The sequence below is a fragment of the Hyperolius riggenbachi genome, chromosome 3, assembly GCF_040937935.1.
Source record: "Hyperolius riggenbachi isolate aHypRig1 chromosome 3, aHypRig1.pri, whole genome shotgun sequence".
NCBI classification, from domain to species: domain Eukaryota; kingdom Metazoa; phylum Chordata; class Amphibia; order Anura; family Hyperoliidae; genus Hyperolius; species Hyperolius riggenbachi.
This window is the reverse complement of record NC_090648.1, coordinates 39,579,931-39,601,965: the sequence shown is the minus strand read 5'-3', so window position 1 is coordinate 39,601,965 and position 22,035 is coordinate 39,579,931. Positions and strand designations below refer to the sequence as shown.

At 45.4% G+C, this 22,035-nt stretch overlaps 1 protein-coding gene across 1 annotated transcript in view; it reads right to left on the bottom strand.

Moving 5' to 3' along the window:
• The window catches only part of LOC137562067 (uncharacterized), a 134,346-nt gene that overhangs the window by 3,821 nt on the left and 108,490 nt on the right, over positions 1 to 22,035 (bottom strand). The window contains exons 6-7 of the mRNA XM_068273406.1: positions 13,412 to 13,455; positions 3,554 to 3,603 (exon numbers count right to left, since the gene is read on the bottom strand). Of these exons, the coding sequence (XP_068129507.1) occupies positions 3,554 to 3,603; positions 13,412 to 13,455 (94 nt within the window). The remainder of the gene's footprint in view (positions 1 to 3,553; positions 3,604 to 13,411; positions 13,456 to 22,035) is intronic.

Genomic DNA, 22,035 nt, shown 5'->3' with positions numbered 1-22,035 from the left:
GACAGAGGACATACTTCATATCTACTTCTCTCCCTTTTATCAGTTATGTCCCTCATGACCACTTTCTACTTCGGGACTTGTTTTGTAAAGGACTGACTGAGTACATTCCTCAGATCAACCATCCATGACCTGCAGACCACACAGATAAACCGAAAGCATTCCAACTTTGAATATATCAGCGCACATAGAATAACGGCACTCACAGACTCACTCCTGCTGCCTCCCGATAGTGCACCCGACCTCCTCCTGGACCTGTCAGCCCAGTCCAGATGAATTTGGAGCCGCTCTCCTCCTCATTCCTAGGCACTGGCAACATTGCAGTGTGCACTATACAGGAAGACCCGACGCCACTGTAGACCCTGGCTTCCGGCTTCCTGTTGCCTAGCAGCAACACAGCCACACACTTCTGCCAGCGCTTGTCATATATCTGACAGCGTCTGACACTCATACCAGAAGCGCAGGCTGGGAGAGAAGGCAGATGGGGCGGCCAGCAGCTCGGCATATAGTGAAGAGGAATGCGCCCTCACATTGCTACGTACGGCTCTACATGGAGGCATCTGATTGTAGCGAGGGTAATGTAGCTGCTGTTGCCAGGGGACAGAATAGGACAGGACCCGCCTCTCACACATAGCTCCGCCTGTAGGCACGTGCCTACAGTGCCTTATGGGAAATCCGGCCCTGTAAGAGGTACTGAAAATCTATGTAATGCTTTAGAGCATTTACTGCTATGTTTGACTACTTCCACTGAGCAAAGCTAAAATAAATAAACTAAGGTGTTGAATAACATGCAAGCGCCTCTCGGAGTGACAAGCACAAGCTACAGGGGGTCATCAAACCTGCAGAGAAGATCATAGGAACCTCTCTCTAATCTCTTGACCTTGTCTACTCCTCCGGACTGTGATCTAGTCGAGTCAGAATCACGACCTCGATTCAGGACCATCACCAGTAGGAACTCCAGGCACAGGAACTCTTTATTCCCGCAAGCTGTCCTGGCCCTCAGCAGAGAGCTGGGCTGCTTATCTGTACTACAACTGTGGGGAAAATGTCCCCCACAGTGATCAGGAAGGATCTTTGTGGGCATTACTCACAGGTATGTCTCTGTGCTGACACAGTCCACATGTCTACTACACTCAGGCAGGTGAAGCTAGTGCTAATTCCCCAGACCTGGTACACCACTCCTGGTCACAGAACACTTAGATAGATGTGTGTGAAATCTAGGCAGCTATCCAATTCATCTTTCGGGTAGAGATATTCAAGCTGACCAATAAGAATGGAGAAGATCAAGCGGTATTCATAGGAGAGGTTGAGGAGAATTTTTCTGGCATTTTTTTTCCCCTCAGAAGATTCCACAACTCATATTCAATTCACTGTTTCTCCTTAGTTTTCTCCTGGGAGATAATTTTTCAACTTCTCTTTAAAGGGAATCTGAAGTGAAAATAAGCGTCTGATATAATGAATTGTATGCATAGTATAGCTAAGAAATAGAACATCAGCAGCACAGATAGGAGTCTCATACTGTTTCCAGTACAGGAAGAGTTAAGAAACTTCAGTTGTCATCTATGCAAAAGAGCTTCTCTGAGCTCTTTGACCCAACTTGGGTTGAAGACAGCACTGTTTTCTCAAGCACTTGTACATCAAAAAAAGGTTCAAAGGGTCATTAGCTCTGTTCTGTTTCATAGTTTAAAATACAGAGTATAGTTTGTAAACTGCAAATATTAGAGAATGATGCAATGTTATTAAAAAAAGCTGTATAGCTAAAAGTAAAAAGATGACTCTTTCCTCTGCTACTAATACTTTATTAATTATCCGTACCACATACAATCCATTATATCATACCTTTTTTTTTCTACTTCAGTGTGATTTTAAAATAACTTTTCAGCACTCTGCAAATGCAAAAGTGCCAACAAGTAGGAGAAAAAGTATTGTCAAAATAATTTTGAGTATTTTCTGGGCATTTTAATGATAAGGTGCAGGGGCGTTGCTAGCCTCAAAGATCAGCGACACCTGCCCCGGATTCCCGGATACCCCTATTCTGGAGTGCCCTAGATGTCCTCCCGGCAGAGTCTGCTGTGTTGCCTCAATGGTGGGAATTCTGGGAGCTGTGGTGCATCACTCGGAGGTATACTGGGTGCTGTGTTGCCCCTATGTGAGCATGCAGGGAGCTGTGGTTCTTCTACAGGGAATGCTGGGAGTTGTAGTGCCAGAACGGGAGGCTCGTGGGAGCGAGGGTAGCATGCTGGTAACTCTGCCTAGTTTTGTTTAAGTGACACTGTCTATTTATGTGATATGCTGCGTTTTTTATATTTTTTTCCACTTAGACTGCTGTTAAGTTTATGTAAATTTGGCCCCACCCATGACTACACCCACATTATTGTGCATGGCCACACCCATTTTCTGAGTGGAGTGCTCAAAAGTGCCCCAGATTTCTTCAGATCCTAGCAACGCCTCTGATAAGGTGTGAACAGTTTATATGATCCTCAGCGCTGTCACTTTCATCCCTCCACTGTTGCAGCCTGCAGTGACCATGTGCTCAATAGTAGATGTGGCCACCACTAGGGCATAAAACCACAACACAGGCTTTAGTTCACAGCCAACAAGGGGATACACTTTATTCAAAGCTTCAAATTGCAGGTTAAAAACATATAACTTACATTGAGGGTCCATGCAAAATGGACCCTAATCGCAATAAATCGCTTCTGCGGTATTTGTATGGACCGCAGGGTCACATACACCTTGTACACCATTAGACCGTTTCCTGGTCTTTGAAGAGTGGCCTGCTCTCCTAACCAACCACAGTTTCCAGGGCAGAGAGCAAGAGTCAGTCACAGCAGGTTACAAGCTGCCTACTTACTTTTGACCAGCCGCTCATGCCAGGCGGAAGCAGGGACCAGGAGGAGAGAAACCAGTGACGTTCAGACTGAAGACAGCCTCACGCGCAGCTAGGCAGAAATGATGGTACACCAGCGCGGCAAGCAAACTCCTCCATGGGTGCACTGACAGCCTGCAGTAACGCTAAAGGACGGTAATGACATACTTGATGTCAGACTCAGCAGGCAGCTGCAGGATGCCCAGGAGGAGTCAAGAGAGGTGATCGTGCTGGTGTTCTTTCTCCTTCCCGTGCTGCAAAGCACTGCACGTCACCAACTCCCTAGCGGTAAGCAGCCAGTTGCATCCTTCTGACTGCGCCCCCCTTCTTCTTCTTGCCTGACTGTGACCAGAGCGGCCACCTGGTCTGCCCGGGCCCAAGAAACGGACCTGAGTGTGAAAATATCACCGAGGAGAAAACTTCAAAGAAAAAGTGAATTGAATAAGGGCCCTCATCTCTTCACACAATAGACCAACACCAAAATATGGAAGGCTCTGAAACAAAACATACAGCACAACCAAAGCTAAAACAAGTATTTCATGTATTTATAAGGAAGAGAAAAAAGCTGACATATTTTACTCTATTGGATCTAAAACTAAACACAAAAGTCTAGAGGTTTTTTTTATTTATTTATTTTCAAAGTAGCAAATTTATTTTAGGTCCGTTTCTGTAACACTACAGACTCACCTTCCCAGTTATCACACAGTATGGCATCTCCTCATATAGAACATCGTGACCTGAAAACCAAGAAGTACCATGAAATATTTTCATTGATCAGAAATCTGCTAGTTAATATTGCTATTTTTTTTTCCAGCTTTGTCCCTCATAATTCAGCATTGGTTTTGGGGTGCTGCCTATTTTTCTAAATAAGTGACATTGAGGGAGGGAATAACACAATTGGCACAAGGAAAACTGGAGCAAAACTGACAGGTACAATAGTGGAGTCAGGATCCTTGATAAGAATTAGTTGAAAAGGGTGCCTACGCCATCTGTATTAAAAGGGCACCTCCATAGACTTCAATGTTATTTCTGAAAATCTTGGCTACGAGGTGGTGAAAAGGGCATCCAAAAGGGCCATCTGAACCAGCCCTAAGGTTTCTTTCCCACTAAGACGTTGCGTTAGATGCCACGTTAAGGTCGCATAGCGGTCCCCTAACGCAACGCATAGTGGGGTTGAAGTTGGAAGTCAAATTGAGCCGGGTTATGCGGCTCTTCATGCGTCCGTGATGCGTACTTTTGGACGCATGCGGCATCACGTGGTCCCACCAGCCAATCGCCACACAAAGTGGCCACTCCAGGAAGTATACACTGCACGTCACACAGTGCAGTGAATATTAATTAGCCATGTGGCTGGCCGTGGAGGAGGAGGGGAGACCTCCTCCTCCAACATTACTGAGCATGGGCAAACAGTCTAACGCGGCTTAGCCGCGGATATCGTACAGCATGCAGCACTTTGTTTAAACGTGCTGCATTACAAGGTAACGCAACATGGGCACTGTGAACAGCCCATTTAGTTTTCATTGCTGTAAATTAGGCTGCGTTACAGGCTGCTCTAACGTGCGCCTGTAACGTCTTACTGTGAAAGCAGCCTAAAGGTCCATACACACGCTGGTCTGAACTCTGAGTGGCGGACTATAACGACGTGGTGGAGGGGAGGTTGTTATGGCCAGACCAGAGTGTCTACATCGGCCACACAATGATTGCATGAAGATTCAGCGTGTTGGATATTTAGCTATGCTTGAGCACAGCACAAATGGCATTGTTCTCGCTGCTCCCACCACCAGAAGCAGAAGCTGCTCCATTACATGCACTCGTCATTTCTCCATTCCCCCCTTCATAGCAAAAGACGTGGCGTGTGCAAAGGCCGATGACATGTCTGTACAGTGTTTTTAGTATACTGTCGCCTTTGGCTGACGACAAATCTGTTGCTGTGCGGAGGGATGCTAAGCGGGTCATCTGGGGCTACTTAATTTTATGTAGGGTGCATTTGTCTTAGTGTTTGGAAAGTGGACAGCAATATCCCAGGCAACCATAACAACATGTTTGTGAGAGAGGAGAGGATGCCATTTTTAGAGGGTAAGGGGGCTCTGGCAAAGGAAGGGGGGCGCAATTTCAGTGTTTGCCATAGGCTCTATATTACCCAGGTACGCCCCTGCACAAGACCCCAGCTTCTGCACATGTGCACCTCTTGTGCTCATGCAGAAAGACTTGGGAGATAAATCCACCGTGTGTAATCATTGGTGGCCAGGACTTTACTCAGAGGTAATAAATGTGTGCAAGGAAGATTTTTAAAGCTGATATTTGGTTTGACCACTTGCTGTGTCCATGCCATTAAATGTTTGGTAATAACTAGAGCTGAGTACAAATAACAGATAGCTTCAGAAGGATTAAGTACATTCAAATAACAACTTTAAAGTGGACCTGAACTCTTGCACTGGGCAGAACGAAAAGATAGATATATTTAGAGAGTTTAGCCTGTCCAATTCCCCCTCATCTGTGACTAATAACAGCTTCCACAGCAGAGAGGTAATAGGTAAATAGAGATGGGCCGAACGGTTCGCCGGCGAACGGTTCCACGCGAACTTCGGTGGTTCGCGTTCGCGTCCCGCTGGCGAACCTTTGCGGAAGTTCGGTTCGCCCCATAATGCACCTTGAGGGTCAACTTTGACCCTCTACATCACAGTCAGCAGGCCCAGTGTAGCCAATTAGGCTACACTAGCCCCTGGAGCCCCACCCCCCCTTATATAAGGCAGGCTGCGGCGGCCATTACGGCCACTCGTGTGCCTGCATTAGTGAGAGTAGGGCGAGCTGCTGCAGACTGTCTCTCAGGGAAAGATTAGTTAGGCTTAACTTGTTCCTGTCTGGCTGCATACCTGTTCTGTGAACCCACCACTGCATACCTGTGCTGTGAACCCACCACTGCATACCTGTTCTGTGAACCCACCACTGCATACCTGTGCTGTGAACCTACCACTGCATACCTGTTCAGTGAACCCACCACTGCATACCTGTGCTGTGAACCCACCACTGCATACCTGTTCAGTGAACCCACCACTGCATACCTGTGCTGTGAACCCACCACTGCATACCTGTTCTGTAAACCCACCACTGCATACCTGTGCTGTGAACCCACCACTGCATACCTGTTCTGTGAACCCACCACTGCATACCTGTTCTGTGAACCCACCACTGCATACCTGTTCAGTGAACCCGCCACTGCATACCTGTTCTGTTCAGTGGACCCGCCACTGTATACCTGTTTAGTGAACCCGCCACTGCATACCTGTTGTGTTCAGTGAACCTGCCACTGTATACCTGTACTGTTCAGTGAACCCGCCACTGCATACCTGTTCTGTTCAGTGAACCTGCCACTGTATACCTGTACTGTTCAGTGAACCCGCCACTGCATACCTGTTGTGTTCAGTGAACCCACCACTGTATACCTGTACTGTTCAGTGAACCCGCCACTGCATACCTGTTCTGTTCAGTGAACCTGCCACTGTATACCTGTACTGTTCAGTGAACCCGCCACTGCATACCTGTTCTGTGAACACACCACTGCATACCTGTTCAGTGAACCCACCACTGCATTCCTGTGCTGTGAACCCACCACTGCATACCTGTTCTGTGAACCCACCACTGCATACCTGTTCTGTGAACCCACCACTGCATACCTGTTCAGTGAACCCGCCACTGCATACCTGTTCTGTTCAGTGGACCCGCCACTGTATATCTGTTTAGTGAACCCGCCACTGCATAGGTGCTGTGTTCAGTGAACCCGCCACTGTATACCTGTACTGTTCAGTGAACCCGCCACTGCATACCTGTTCTGTTCAGTGAACCTGCCACTGTATACCTGTACTGTTCAGTGAACCCGCCACTGCATACCTGTTCTGTGAACCCACCACTGCATACCTATTCAGTGAACCCACCACTGCATACCTGTTGTGTTCAGTGAACCCGCCACTGCATACCTGTTCTGTTCAGTGGACCCGCCACTGTATACCTGTTTAGTGAACCCGCCACTGCATACCTGTTCAGTGAACCCGCCACTGCATACCTGTTGTGTTCAGTGAACCCGCCACTGTATACCTGTACTGTTCAGTGAACCCGCCACTGCATACCTAGAACAGGTATGCAGTGGCGGGTTCACTGAACAGTACAGGTACCCGTCAGTGAACCCGCCACAGTTCAGTGAACCCGCCACAGTTCAGTGAACCCGCCACTGCATACCTGTTCTGTGAACCCACCACTGCATACCTGTTCAGTGAACCCACCACTGCATACCTGTTGTGTTCAGTGAACCCGCCACTGCATACCTGTTCTGTTCAGTGGACCCGCCACTGTATACCTGTTTAGTGAACCCGCCACAGCATACCTGTTGTGTACAGTGAACCTGCCACTGCATACCTGTTCTGTGAACCCGCCACTGTATACCTGTTCGGTTCAGTGAACCCGCCACTGCATACCTGTTCTGTTCAGTGGACCCGCCACTGTATACCTGTTTAGTGAACCCGCCACTGCATACCTGTTGTGTTCAGTGAACCTGCCACTGCATACCTGTTCTGTGAACCCGCCACTGTATACCTGTTCTGTTCAGTGGACCCGCCACTGTATACCTGTTCAGTGAACCAGCCACTACATACCTGTTGTGTTCAGTGAACCCGCCACTGTATACCTGTACTGTTCATTGAACCTGCCACTGCATACCTGTTCTGTTCAGTGAACCCACCGCATCAGTGCGCATACCTGTGCAGTTAAGTGAACCCACCTACCTACGTGAGTGCACGCAGTGTGATATACCACTCCGTGCATACCCGATATGGACAAAACAGGTAGAGGAAGAGGTAGTGCCAGAGCCAGAGGAAGGCCACCCGGCAGGTCTGCGCGAGGTCGTGTAAATGTAATTTCGTGTGGACCTGGCCCACAGTACAGTGCTCGGAAGAAGGCACGTCCCATCACGTCCCAAGATTGTCAGGACGTGGTTGAGTATTTAGCGACACAGAACACCTCATCTTGCTCAGCCACCAGCGCTACTACTAGCACCACTTCCGCTGCATTTGACACTTCGCAAGAATTATTTAGTGGTGAAATCACTGATGCACAGCCATTGTTGTTACAGCCAGATGAATTTTCACCAGCTCATATGTCTGCGTTACGCGGCAACACTATGGATGTAACGTGTAAGGAGGATGAAGGACCTACTGATGGTGCATGTTTGGATTTTTCTGAGTCAAGCGAAGCTGGGCAGGATGATTACGATGATGACGATGATAGGGATCCTCTGTATGTTCCCAATAGAGGAGATGAAGAGGGGGACAGTTCAGAGGGGGAGTCAGAGAGTAGGAGGAGGATAGAAGTTGCTGAAAGAAGCTGGGGCAGCTCTTCGTCAGAAACAGCTGGTGGCAGAGTCCGGCACCATGTACAGCCAGCCAACTTGCCCTTCAGCATCAGCTGCTGAGGTCCCCATAGTGCCCACATCCCAGGGCGGCTCAGCGGTGTGGAAATTTTTTAATGTGTGTGCCTCAGATCGGACCAAAGCCATCTGTTCGCTCTGCCAACAAAAATTGAGCCGTGGAAAGGCCAACACTCACGTAGGGACAAGTGCCTTATGAAGGCACCTGGAGAAAAGGCACAAACAGCAATGGGATGGCCACCTGAGCAAAAGCAGCAGCAGCACACAAAAGAAAAGTCACCCTCCTTCTCCTCTTCCTCCTTCAGGTGCATCATCTGCTTCTGTCGCTTTCTCCCTTCCACCTTCACAGGCACCCTCCTCCACTCCGCCTCTGCCCTTGAGCGGTTCCTGCTCCTCTGCCCACAGCAGCAGTCAGGTGTCCGTGAAGGAAATGTTTGAACGGAAGAAGCCAATTTCGGCCAGTCACCCCCTTGCCCGGCGTCTGACAGCTGGCGTGGTGGAACTAGTACAAAAACTAGAGCACCCGGCGCTGTGAATGAAAAGAGCAATGTGATGATTTACAATGAACTAAATCCTGGAAGAAGAAATCCTTTCAGACAACCGTGGACACCCACCACAAAGTTCTATCCCAATTGGGAATGAATGCCAGTTCCTCCGTGGAAAAAATTAACAGTACCTCACTGAAGTATAATGGCACTATACCACAGGTGTTGGAGACCCTCCTGGCCTCTCTCCGGTCAATCACGGTGCCTAGGAAATCCCTCGGATACAGCGCGGATCAGTACTCGCGCGGAGGTAGTGAGAGCGTCTCCCTCTCCGTCCGTAGGATATGACGTCACCCGCTGCGTTCCAGTGGCTGCTCAGGCTAGTGTCGGCTGTTTCCTGAGTACGGAAACACAGAGGGGACAACCCAATAGTGCAGACTGCGCCCACAGTTGGTTAGCTGCGCAAAAATAAATGCACTTACGGACAATTTCTTGGTTTATTGCATGTAACAATGTGTATCCCTGGTGTGGTGGAACTGTTAGCTCGCCAGCTGTTACCATACCGACTGGTGGACTCTGAGGCCTTCCGTAAATTTGTGGCCATCGGAACACCGCAGTGGAAGATGCCAGGCCGCACTTATTTTTCGAGAAAGGCCATACCCCAACTGCACCGTGAAGTTGAGAGGCAAGTGGTGTCATCTCTTGCGAAGAGCGTTGGGTCAAGGGTACACCTGACCACGGATGCCTGGTCTGCCAAGCACGGGCAGGGCCGCTACATTACGTACACAGCCCATTGGGTGAACCTGGTGGTGAACGATGGCAAGCAGGGCGCAGCAGACCAAATTGTGACACCTCCACGGCTTGCAGGCAGGCCTCCTGCCACCTCCTCTCCTTCTGCTACATGCTCTTCGCTGTCCTCCTCCTCCTTGGCTGAGTGGCAGTTCTCCTCTCCAGCTACACAGCCCCAGCTCCGCAGGGCCTATGCTGCATGCCAGGTACGACGGTGTCACGCAGTGTTAGACATGTCTTGTCTCAAAGCGGAGAGTCACACTGGAGCAGCTCTCCTGGCTGCTCTTAAGAAACAGGTTGATGAGTGGCTGACCCCGCACCACCTGGAGATAGGCAACGTGGTGTGCGACAACGGCAGCAATCTGCTTGCCGCTTTGCATATGGGGAAGCTGACACACATACCCTGCATGGCACATGTCATGAATCTAGTGGTTCAAAGATTTGTGGCAAAGTACCCTGGCTTAGCAGATGTCCTGAAGCAGGCCAGGAAGTTCTGTGGGCATTTGAGGCGGTTTTACACAGCCATGGCACGCTTTGCGGAAATTCAGCGGAAAAACAACATGCCGGTGAGACGCCTCATTTGCGATAGCCCGACTCGATGGAACTCGACCCTGCTCATGTTCTCCCGCCTGCTAGAACAGAAGAAAGCCGTCACCCAGTACCTCTACAACTACAGTAGAACGAAACAGTCTGGGAAGATGGGGATGTTCTGGCCCGACAACTGGACACTGATGAAAAATGCATGCAGGCTCATGCGGCCGTTTGAGGAGGTGACCAACCTGGTGAGCCGCAGTGAGGGCACCATCAGCGACTTAATTCCCTACGCTTACTTCTTGGAGCGTGCTGTGCGTAGAGTGGCGGATGAAGCTGTGAATGAGCGTGACCAGGAACCGTTACGGCAGGAACAGGCATGGGACCAATTTTCATCAGACCCAGCTGTTTCCTCAACACCTGCGGCAGCACAGAGGGGGGAGGAGGAGGAAGAAGAGAAGTCGTGTGCAGAAGACGAGTCAGACTCAGAGGATGATGAGCAAGGTGTTTCTTTGGGGGAGGAGGAGGAGGAGGGGACAGCGGCAGGAGAACAACCGCAGCAGGCGTCGCAGGGGGCTTGTGCTGCTCAACCTTCCCGTGGTATTGTTCGCGGCTGGGGGGAGGAGGTTGACTTACCTGACGTCACAGAGGAAGAGCAAGAGGAGATGGAGGGTACTGGATCCGACTTTGTGCAGATGTCGTCTTTTATGCTGTCCTGCCTGTTGAGGGACCCCCATATAAAAAACCTCAAGGGGAATGAGCTGTACTGGGTGGCCACACTACTAGACCCTCGGTACAGGCACAAAGTGGTGGACCTGTTACCAACTCACCGGAAGGTGGAAAGGATGCAGCACATGCAGAACCAGCTGTCAACTATGCTTTACAATGCCTTTAAGGGTGATGTGACAGCACAACGCCAGCAAGGTACTACTGCCACTAATCCTCCTCCCGTGTCCACGCAGTCAAAGACAGGACGCTCCAGCGATCTCATGGTGATGTCGGACATGCGGACGTTCTTTAGTCCAACGCCTCGCCGTAGCCCTTCCGGATCCACCCTCCACCAACGCCTGGAACGGCAGGTAGCCGACTACCTGGCCTTAAGTGTGGATGTAGACACTGCTGTGAACAGCGATGAGAAACCCTTGAACTACTGGGTGCGCAGGCTTGACCTGTGGCCAGAGCTGTCCCAATTTGCCATCCAACTTCTCTCCTGCCCTGCCGCAAGCGTCCTGTCAGAAAGGACCTTCAGCGCAGCTGGAGGCATTGTCACAGAGAAGAGAAGTCGCCTAAGTCACAAAAGTGTTAAGTACCTCACCTTTATCAAAATGAATGAGGTATGGATCCCGGAGGGCTGCTGCCCGCCCCAAGACTAAGTCAGTCCCCGCACACACAGCATCTCTGCCTGCACGCCGTGTGACTGGCTGCCTGGGCTGCCCCAAGAAGACTAAGTCGCTCCCAGTCCCTCCACACAGCATGTCTGCCTGCAGGCCGCTTGACTACCTTCTCCACCACCACCAACAGGGTCCGGGACTCCAGGCGGATTGCTGAATTTTTTAGGCCGCTGCTAGCAGCGGCCGCTGTAATAATTTTTATGGTGCGTGTACATGACTGCCTAATTTTTCTGGCTGCACTGCGGGCAGCTGCAACAACAAAAGAAAAGGCATGTACATGCGCCCATTCCCTTTCGTGATCATTACCTTGCCGTGGTGAAGGGGCTTGCGTATCACAATGAAGCAATGACCGGCGCATAGATGAGTGTCTCGGGGGGCACACAAAAGATAATAAGGTCGTTGCTTCATTGTGGTCAGACCAAATTTGATCAGCTGGACAGTCACTGTTCTGTCATTCAGCTACATCAGCCAGGCAACCATATGGGCTGTAAAGCCACCAAAACATGCACTCTCGCCATGGTGCGCACCAGTCCAGCACGGCCGTCACTACACAAACAGCTGTTTGCGGTGCGTTACACGGTGAGTTTGGTGTGTCAGTGTGAAGCAGTACCTTAATTACACTACCTGATTGATGTATACACATGCAAGATGTTTTAAAGCACTTTAGGCCTGTCATTTAGCATTCAATGTGATGTCTGCCCTTAAAACGCTGCTTTGCGTCGAATCCAGATTTTTCCTGGGGACTTTTGGCGTGTATCCCACTCCGCCATGCCCCCCTCCAGGTGTTAGACCCCTTGAAACATCTTTTCCATCACTTTTGTGGCCAGCATAATTATTTTTTTTTTTCAAAGTTCGCATCCCCATTGAAGTCTATTGCGGTTTGCGAACTTTAACGTGAACCGAACCTTCCGCGGAAGTTCGCGAACCCGGTTCGCGAACCTAAAATCGGAGGTTCGGCCCAACTCTATAGGTAAACACTAGGGATGCTCATTTGGATTCTGCGGAAATGCAATTTCCGAAATTCCGATCGGAAATTGCATTTCCGCATCGGAATGCGGAAATCGGTAATGCAAGTACGGTAGGCGGATTTCCGCCGGAAATCGCGGAAATTTCCGCCGACTTTAACATCGATTTTCTCAAAAACTATAAGGCCTTTTTGAAAACTTTTTTTTTTGCATCTTGTTCACAAGATTCTGTTTAAAAACCCTGAAAATTTGGTGTTTCTAGGACTTACGGGGGCTTTGCTATTAACCGCTAAAGTCGGCAGATTTTTACTGTAATGTAAAATGCAGAAAATCTGCATCTGCCTATTTTCTGCATTTTACATTACAGTAAAAATCCGCCGACTTTAGCGGTAAATAGCAAAGCCCTCGTAAGTCCTAGAAACACCACATTTTCAGGGTTTATTAAACAAAATCTTGTGAACAAGATGCGAAAAAAAGTTTTCAGAAAGACCTTATAGTTTTTGAGAAAACCAATGTTAAAATCAGGTGGAATTTCCGCGATTTCCAGCGGAAATTCCGCATTGGAATGCGGAAATTGGTAGCGGAAAGCGGAATCGGTAATTGGCAATGGCGGAATGCGGATTTACCGCAGAATCGGAAATGGGCATTTCCGACCATCCCTAGTAAACACAGGATGTTAACAATATGTCTGCTTCAATGAAAGCAGGAAGTAGACACTGCAGCTTTATTGCAAGATTTGTATCGGCTGTAACAAAGAAATGTTTATCTTTAAAGGTGATTATGCTGTTGCTTATGTTTTGGAGCAGAGAGGAAGTTCTGAGTTTTGGTCCGTTTTAACCTGGAGCTGTCGGTATAGCTGTATCTATGAAGCAAGCTAAAGTAAGGTTCTGACTGTCAGCAACATATGAGCATGTCTTGCTACAGTTACATTTCCCTTTTAAATAAGCCCACCCGTGAGAGATATTTACCTTTATCTGTAGCATCATGAATGGCATCCATTTGCTGATCAGAGCTGCAATAAAATAGCAGGGAAGTATGTCAGATTTTTACAAAAAGCAGCAGATTCTGCTCAAACATTTGGTTTAGCCAAAAGGTTTAAAGGAGTCCTATGGCTAAAAATTATACTGTACCAGCATCACTATTATCAGTTGTATAGCACCACTGAATATATTGGCACTTTATAAATTAACAATAAATTATAATAATAGGAACAGCATAGATATCATCATAGAGCTTGTGTGAAATAATACCTCCAACTACCATTTTTTTGGCGGAGCCAGGAATAGGTGCCTGCAGTATAAGTTAGCCAGGTGTAGTTGCCCCAGTATAGGTAGCCAGCTATAGTTCCCCCCAGTATAGGTAGCCAGGCATAGGTGCCTCCAGTATTGGTAGCCAGTATAGTTTCCCCCAGTATAGGTAGGCAGGCATAGGTGCCCCCAGTGTTGGTATCCAGTATAGTTTCCCCCAGTATAGGTTAGCTAGGTAGGTGCCGCCGGTATAGGTAGCCAGTATAGTTGCCCCTTTATAGGTTAGATAGGTAGGTGCCCTCAGTATCGGTTAGCTAGGTAGGTGACTCCAGTATAGGTATGCACCCCCTGTATAGGTTAAATAGGTAGGTGCCCCAGTATAAGTTAGGTAGGTAGGCACCCCCTGTGTAGGTTATATAGGTAGGTGCCCCAGTAAAAGTTAGTGAGGTAGGTGCCTCCAGTATAGGTTAGATAGGTAGGTACCTCTAGTATACGTTAGCTAGGTAGGTGCCCCAGTATAAGTTAGTTAGGTAGGTGCCTCCAGTATAGGTTAGATAGGTAGGTACCTCCAGTATAGGTTAGCTAGGTAGGTGCCCCAGTATAAGTTAGGTAGGTGCCTCCAGTATAGGTTAGATAGGTATGTGCCCCCTGTATAGGTTAGATAGGTAGGTGCATCCAGTATAGGTTAGATAGGTATGTGCCTGCAGTATAGTTTAGATAGGTAGGAGTCACAGTATAGGTTAGATAGGTAGGTTCCCACAATATAGGTTAGATAGGTAGGTGTCTCCAATATAGGTTAGATAGGTAGGTACCTCCAGTATAGGTTAGCTAGGTATGTGCCCCAGTATAAGTTAGGTAGGTGCCTCCAGTATAGGTTAGATAGGTACGTGCCCCCTGTATAGGTTAGATAGGTAGGTGCATCCAGTATAGGTTAGATAGGTATGTGCCTGCAGTATAGTTTAGATAGGTAGGAGCCACAGTATAGGTTAGATAGGTAGGTTCCCACAATATAGGTTAGATAGGTAGGTGTCTCCAGTATAGGTTAGATAGGTAGATGCCTCCAGTATAGGTTAGATAGATAGGTGCCTCTAGTATACAGTGGCAGGGGAGAGTGGACATAGCTTAACAACTTATCTTCCGCGAACCCTGCATGCATCTTCTATCTTCTTCCTGTCCCAGGCATCCATCCCATTGATAAGCGCCCTCTGCTGTGATGACATGCGGTTATGTCATCACAGGGGGCGCTGTGGAAGCAGGAAATTTGGGCGCATGAGGCAGGTGGACAATAAGGGCGCCGCCATTCACTCCCATAATAAATATCGTTTAAAGGGCGCCCGATAGGAAAAAAGGGCGTCGGAGAAAAATAACGTTTTAAAAACGGCGCCCGGAGACTTTTAATGTTTTATAACTGCTTCTCATGATTATTCATTATTTAATGATTTATAATTTTTTAAACATTATTTTTAAACGAAAAACAGTACAATATTTTTTAAAAACATTATTTTTAAACGAAAAATTGTAAAATATTTCTTTTTTCAAACATTATTTTTAAACGAAAAACCGCACAATATTTTTCAAAACGTTATTAATGCTTATTACAGGGGGTCTTAGGTTTAGGCACCACCAGGAGGGTCTTAGGTTTAGGCACCACCAGGGGGGTCTTAGGTTTAGGCACCAACAGGGGGGTCTAGGGGTTAGGGGTAGGTACAGGGTGTCACAGACCGCGAGCCGGTCTGCGGGTGGGGTAAATCGATCAGCGTCAGAAATCCTCTTACACGGTCATTTGTTCATCACGAAGGGTAACCCGCATTCGCAATTTGATGAACTGACTCGCGAAGGGAGCGTTCTGATACCAACCGAATCACTCCACACACATATACAATTCAAAGTTCTGCCACCAAGCGAGTTACACAGCCCGCTACTGTAATTTTACTAGGACTTCGAGAACGCTATATTAACCCTTAGCAGTATGCAAGAATCTGGGTCAGATCGTTATGTCTGGGCCGGGTTCTCGCATACGGGTTAATAAATGTGTACTTCTATTAAACACAGGGTAGCGAGTTCAGGAGAATAGGTACGATTGTGTATGTTCAGCAACAGGTCATAACCGCTAAACGATTTTTAAACGTTTAATAACACAAATGCATTACATACAGTTATATACACCTATTAACATATAAAACACAGAGCTTAAAAATAAAAGGAATAAAATCAGAAAGTTCTTACTTAGCTAGCTGAGCAGTCCATTTGAAGCATGAAGAAAATAGTCCAGTTTAAACGTAGGCATTCAGCTTAAAAGTCCTTTGTACACAACATGCGCCCGGTTCTTCCGTGAGCACATGTCTGGACTTCCCTAGTCGATGTAAATTGAAGAACTGGGTGGAGTTCCTTGCAAACGCTTTTTACTGACCAGAGTTTTGGGGCGGTCACTACCTGGAAAGTAGGTGTGTTTGAGGCAGCTTTACCTCCTAGCAGGCAAGTTACCACCCACAGACTTGGAGCAAGGAATGTACCAATTATTAATAATTTGTGTAATTCCGCCCCAGATGGGTGCAACGCAAATCCGAGACCATATTCATAAGCAGCATGCGACTCTGTATTAAATGAGACTATACACGTCTAGTCTAATGAATTGGCTCTACGCATGCCGGATAAAGGGGTCTCTCTATTGATTCCTGATAGCCAGAAAATTATAAATCATGTGAGTGATAGAACTGATTTCTGGGTATCAGGAAATGTGTTTGTTGTCTTTCTGTGCCAAACCCATCTTGAATTATTAATAAAGTAAAGGTTCTCATTGTGTGAAGCTATGAGCTTGGAGGGAAATGTGAGTCTCAACCAGTTTTTTTTTTTTTTTTTTCAAACTCAGCCGGTATGTGACCCAGATATGACCATGTGACAGCTGTGAAGCCATCATACGTGGGTCTCAGGTCTGCATCATAGTTTGATTTTCTTTCCTCTCCTCCCCCCCTCCCTCACTCCATCATCACTACAATATATCAAATATTCCACCAGTGGCTCAGGTCAAACTAATTATAGTAAGAGAGAGAAAAAAAGAAAGTAAGAAAAACAAAAAAAAAAACACAAGCACCAGCAAAAAACAAACTCCACCTACCCATCTTAACATTAAGTGGTTAATATCCCTTTCCGACCACCTACTTATTTTATGGACATGCCCTCCATGCATGAGCCATCAGGGCCGGACCAAGCCAATGGAGGGGACAGGCCTCATGCACAAACAGGTCACATATCTAAGCTGAGAAGCAAAGCAATTACTCTTATTTCACCTTTCATACACATTCATATAAGTGCCTTCTATACTTCAACATATATCTATGCATCTGCACATTCATCCATCCATTTATCCTTACAATTTCAGTTGGTAATATAGTGGTTATTTGGTTCTTTTCTCCTCATCCCCTCCACCTCAAATACTCAACTACATATTATATGTTACTTATTTTTTCCCATGCAATTTTCCATTCCTCCATTTGTTTGTTGGTGCCAGCATCTTCTACACTGCCCTCGCCACCTTGCAAAAAATCTGACATCATCCATATCCACTCTTCCATACTGGGAGCTTCGGGGTTCTTCCAGGATTTTGCTATAAGTTTCCTGGCCACAATTGCTGCAGGGATTACTAGTTTATTTGCATGTCTAAAGCGGTCAGGTTCCATGCAACTCAACAGAGCGGTACTGGGATGAAAAGGGGAAGGAAGTTTAATGAAATCTCCTATCTCTCTCCAAAAGTTCTGTATAACCGGGCACGACCACCACATATGCATATGTGAACCAAACGCAGTAAGACATCTCCAACAGTTCCCATTTCCGCCTTTAAATTTAGCCATCTTAGAGGGTGTGAAGTACCATCTCGTCATGAGTTTATAATTAACAAGTTGAAATGAGGTATAGCTGGGGGTCCAAATTTCCTGAAATACTGCTCCCCAATCCAAGTTTTGGATATGATTTAGGTCTTGTTCCCAGCTTCTACAGAACTTAGGTAGAGGATCAGTTTGACAACTGTCAAGAAAAAAATATAAATTTGCTGTCATTCCCTTCCCCACCCTCGAATGAAGAAAACACTTTTCATAAATATTTATGGTTTTACTTATATTATCCTTATGTTTGGAAAGGTAGCTCCTGACCTGGAAGCTCCACAGCCCATTATCCATTCTGACCATGTTATAAATCTCCCTCAATGTGGAATCTCTGTGGCCAACCAAGTCTAGGATTCTAACATCTCGAGGGAGCCCACATTCCTTGAGCCACCCTGAAGTTAAGCCAGGTTGAAAATCTGGGTTATTGCGTAGAGTGGTTAGTAATGATATTTTATTGCTCTTTGACATAGATCTTATAACTTCCATGTGGGTTTTAATTGCAGGTGCTAATAATGGATGGCTGATAGAAGGGAGGAGTTTTGCTACCGTGTGGGGGTGCCATGAATCCAACATATCATAATTAAACAGACTTCTTTCATATGTTGTCCAGAATCTCTTCGGGTCGCACATCCTGAGATCTAAAATTCTTTGCAATTGGAAACATTGGGCATATCGTTTAATATTTGGTGCCCCCATTCCTCCCAATTTCTTATGCCTGCTTATTATCTTATATGAAATTCTGCGGTTTGGTGTTCTCCATATGAAATTTTGAAATATATTGTTCCAGACATTATACCAATTCCTTTGGATGTTTATTGGCAAATTTTGTACTGTAAATATTATTTTAGGAAGAATTTTCATTTTTATAAAGTTGATTTTCCCAATTGTATTAAATTGGGCATTTTTCATTTTACTCAGTATCTTCTCACAATCTTTTTGCACTGGTGTATAATTATGTTTGAATAGATCATTGAAATCACTACATAAGTTGATACCGAGATATTTAATATGAGAATTGGTATAATGAATGCCATACCTTAGTTGTAGGGTACTCAATATTTCGGCGGGACTTTTTATGTTTAATACTGTAGTTTTAGAATTGTTTACTTTATAGTTCGAGTATTTGGAAAATTCAGTTATTATTTTATTTGCTTCTTCGAAAGAGGTCAGGGGATTGGTTAATGTCAAAAGAAGGTCGTCCGCGTATGCTAGTAGTTTACTTTCATAGTTACCTATATGCCACCCAGATATCTCCCTGTCAGAATGGATCATGCGTATTAACACTTCTATGCCTAAATTGAATATTAGCGGGGAGATTGGACATCCCTGCCTCACGCCGTTCCCCAAAGGGAAGGAGTGTGTCAAGGTACCGTTGATTTTTACTCTGGCTGTTTGGTTTAAATATAGATTTTTGATTCGTTTGATAAAGATGGGACCAATACCATAGTGTTCTAAAGATGTGTAGATAAATGGTCTTGAGATACGGTCAAACGCCTTTTCAGCGTCAATGGCCGCTAAGATGGCATCTTCATTACGAATTTTTGCGTTATATATAAAGTTTATTGCTGCTGAAATATTATCCGATAGTCTGCCCGATTTTCTAAAACCCATCTGCTCCTTCCCCAGTAGCTGATCTAACACCTTTTCCAGTCTTAATGTTAGAATTTTTGAATATATTTTAACATCAATATTAATTACTGAAATTGGACGATAGTTGCTACACTGTAGGGGATCTTTACCTTCTTTATGTATTAGGGTGATTGTGGCCTGATTTGATTCTCTAGAAAAGGTCTCACTTTCATCCAGATTATTAATCATTAAACAATAGTCAGGTGCTATCTCCTCTATGAATGCTTTATAGAACTCCGAGGTGAAGCCGTCGGGACCCGGACTCTTACCGATTTTAAGCAAATGTACTGCCTCTTTAAACTCTATTTCTGTTACCGGGGCATCCAGCGTATCTTTATTCTCGACTGTAATTTTTGGTAAATTTACTTGTGTAAGATACCTGTTCATATTATCCACTGGCATTTCCTGCTTTATACTATATAGCTCTGCATAATATTTCCCAAATACTTGTCCTATTTCTTGCGTACTGTAGCTTAATTGACCGGAATTATTCTGTATTTTTTCTATGAATTGGGCTGTTGTCTTTTTTTTTGATAGCTTGGCCATACATTTTCCTGGTTTGTTACAGTTTATGACAAAATCTTTTTTGAGTTTTTTATATTCTTTACTACATTTTTCATTTAATATTTTATTTATCCTATGCCTAATTGAATTAACTTTCAAAAAATTATCCTGCTCAGGATTTTCCTTATGTGTGGCTTCCGCTATTTTGAGTTCATCCATTAAATTATCTAACTGCTTAGTTTTTTGTTTTTTAATTTTACTTGCTATTGCTATTAAGGAACCCCTTATAACACATTTAAAGGAGTCCCACATTATTTTTCCGGAGTTTACTGAACCCTGATTTTCTGCAAAGAATTGTTTAATCTGGGTCGCTACTGTCTCCTTCACTGTAGGCTCAAGCAAGACAGAGCTGTCCAATCTCCACCGCCAATCAGTCATGACATCCTTGTTCCACTTAAGGGTGAGTATCACTGGTGCATGGTCAGAATAAGTAATACTTCCTATTTTTATTTCTATTATTTCCAGAATTTCATTTTGTGGTAATAAGAATAAATCTAATCTAGTGTAGGTATTGTGTACTCCCGAATAGAAGGTATAATCTCTCACCCCAAGGTTATAAATTCTCCAGACGTCTACCATTCTATAATTTTTTAAATGTTGTGTGAGGGATGTAATTTGTTTTTTTGAAATATGGGACATACCTTTCGAGGAGTCTAGGTTGGGTTCAAAGGGTAGGTTGAAATCTCCTCCCATTATAGTTTTCCCTTTTTTTAATTCACTCACTTTATCCAGCGCTTTTTTTATAAAAGCACATTGGCCATTATTTGGCGCATAAATGTTTGCCAGCGTGACGGTTTTACCGTTCAATTTTGCCAACCAAGATTAGTAACCTAGCCTCATCGTCTTTATAGATCTGACTTGGTTCGAAACAGATCCTGGAAGAAAATATAGTGGCCACCCCACACGATCTGCCCCTATCCTTCGAGTTAGTATACCATAGGCTATATTTTTTGCAATATTTGCTTGGTTCAAATTTACTCTTGAAATGAGTTTCTTGTAGAAAGGCTATGTCTATTTTATTCTTAGTTAATTCTGTTAAAATTCCACCCCTTTTCTTCCCTGAATTAGCTCCCTTAACGTTTATTGTTTCAATCTTTAAGTAATTCATTAAAATTTTCTACTTTATTGATAATTCCATAAGGAGGGGGAGGGGGAAGAAAAGACAGACTAAATTTGTATACATCAGAGAAGCATATTTTCCTTTTCACCTGTATTCCACCCTTCATTCCACTCATACCATTCGTACTATACAAATCATCCTTAGGATGAAGACCCTGAGGGTCACCTCCCATTGTGATCACAAGGTCGTTAGTCACCTTTCCCATCTCACTGCGGGATATAGGGGACCTTTGTCTGCCTAGACAATTAGCACAGTTGGATTTTGTGCTAAAAAAAAAAAAAATTCCTATCTCCGGCTGTTGCCGGTGGCGCGTTTGCTAAAATCGCCTCCCGTTTCTAGTTCCTCCCAGCCTGGTATTTTAATTTGGGGGAGACCAAACAACTGTAACAAGGGCTCAGTTGGTTCACCGTCTCTTAGTGTGTATGATTTTTGGCCCATTGAGACCGCGAGTGATAGGGGGAAACCCCATCTATAGGTGCCTCCCTTCTCCTTAATAGCATCCAAAAGGGGTTTCAGGAGCCTCCTTCTATAAACAGTCTGAGAAGACAAATCATTAAACAGTTCAATTTTCTTATCATTGTACATTATTTCTTTCATTTCTCTGGCTCTAGCAAGGATTTTCTCTTTTTCTTTGAAGAAATGCACTCGGCAGAGCACATCTGTACTATTGCCCTGACTCGTCATTCTCTCTCTTCCAATTTTGTGGGCTCTATCGATTTTTATTTCTTCTGGCTGATCATTCCGCAACACATCGTTAAAGATTGATTGGATGACAGTAGGGAGTTCGGTTTGATTAAGTTTTGCTGGCAGACCCCTTATTTTTATATTATTCCTTCGTGACCTATTTTCCAAGTCATCAACTTTACTTATTAGGGATCGCACTTGCTTATTGTGAGTACCAATCTCAGAAGTGTGATTTACAATTGCTTGTTGATTTTTCTCATAGCCTGCTTCTAGCGTTTCTATCCTTGCTGTCAAATGATCTACTGCTTCCTTTATTGGTTTAATCTCCTCTGCCACTGCCGTTTTTATTGTTGTTTGAATAGTTTCAATCATAACTGTCTGCCATTTGCCTGCAATGTCACTGAACCAGACATTTAATTTATCATCCAATTCATCCTTAGCTACGTAGTTATCCTTTCCTGCTTTCTTTC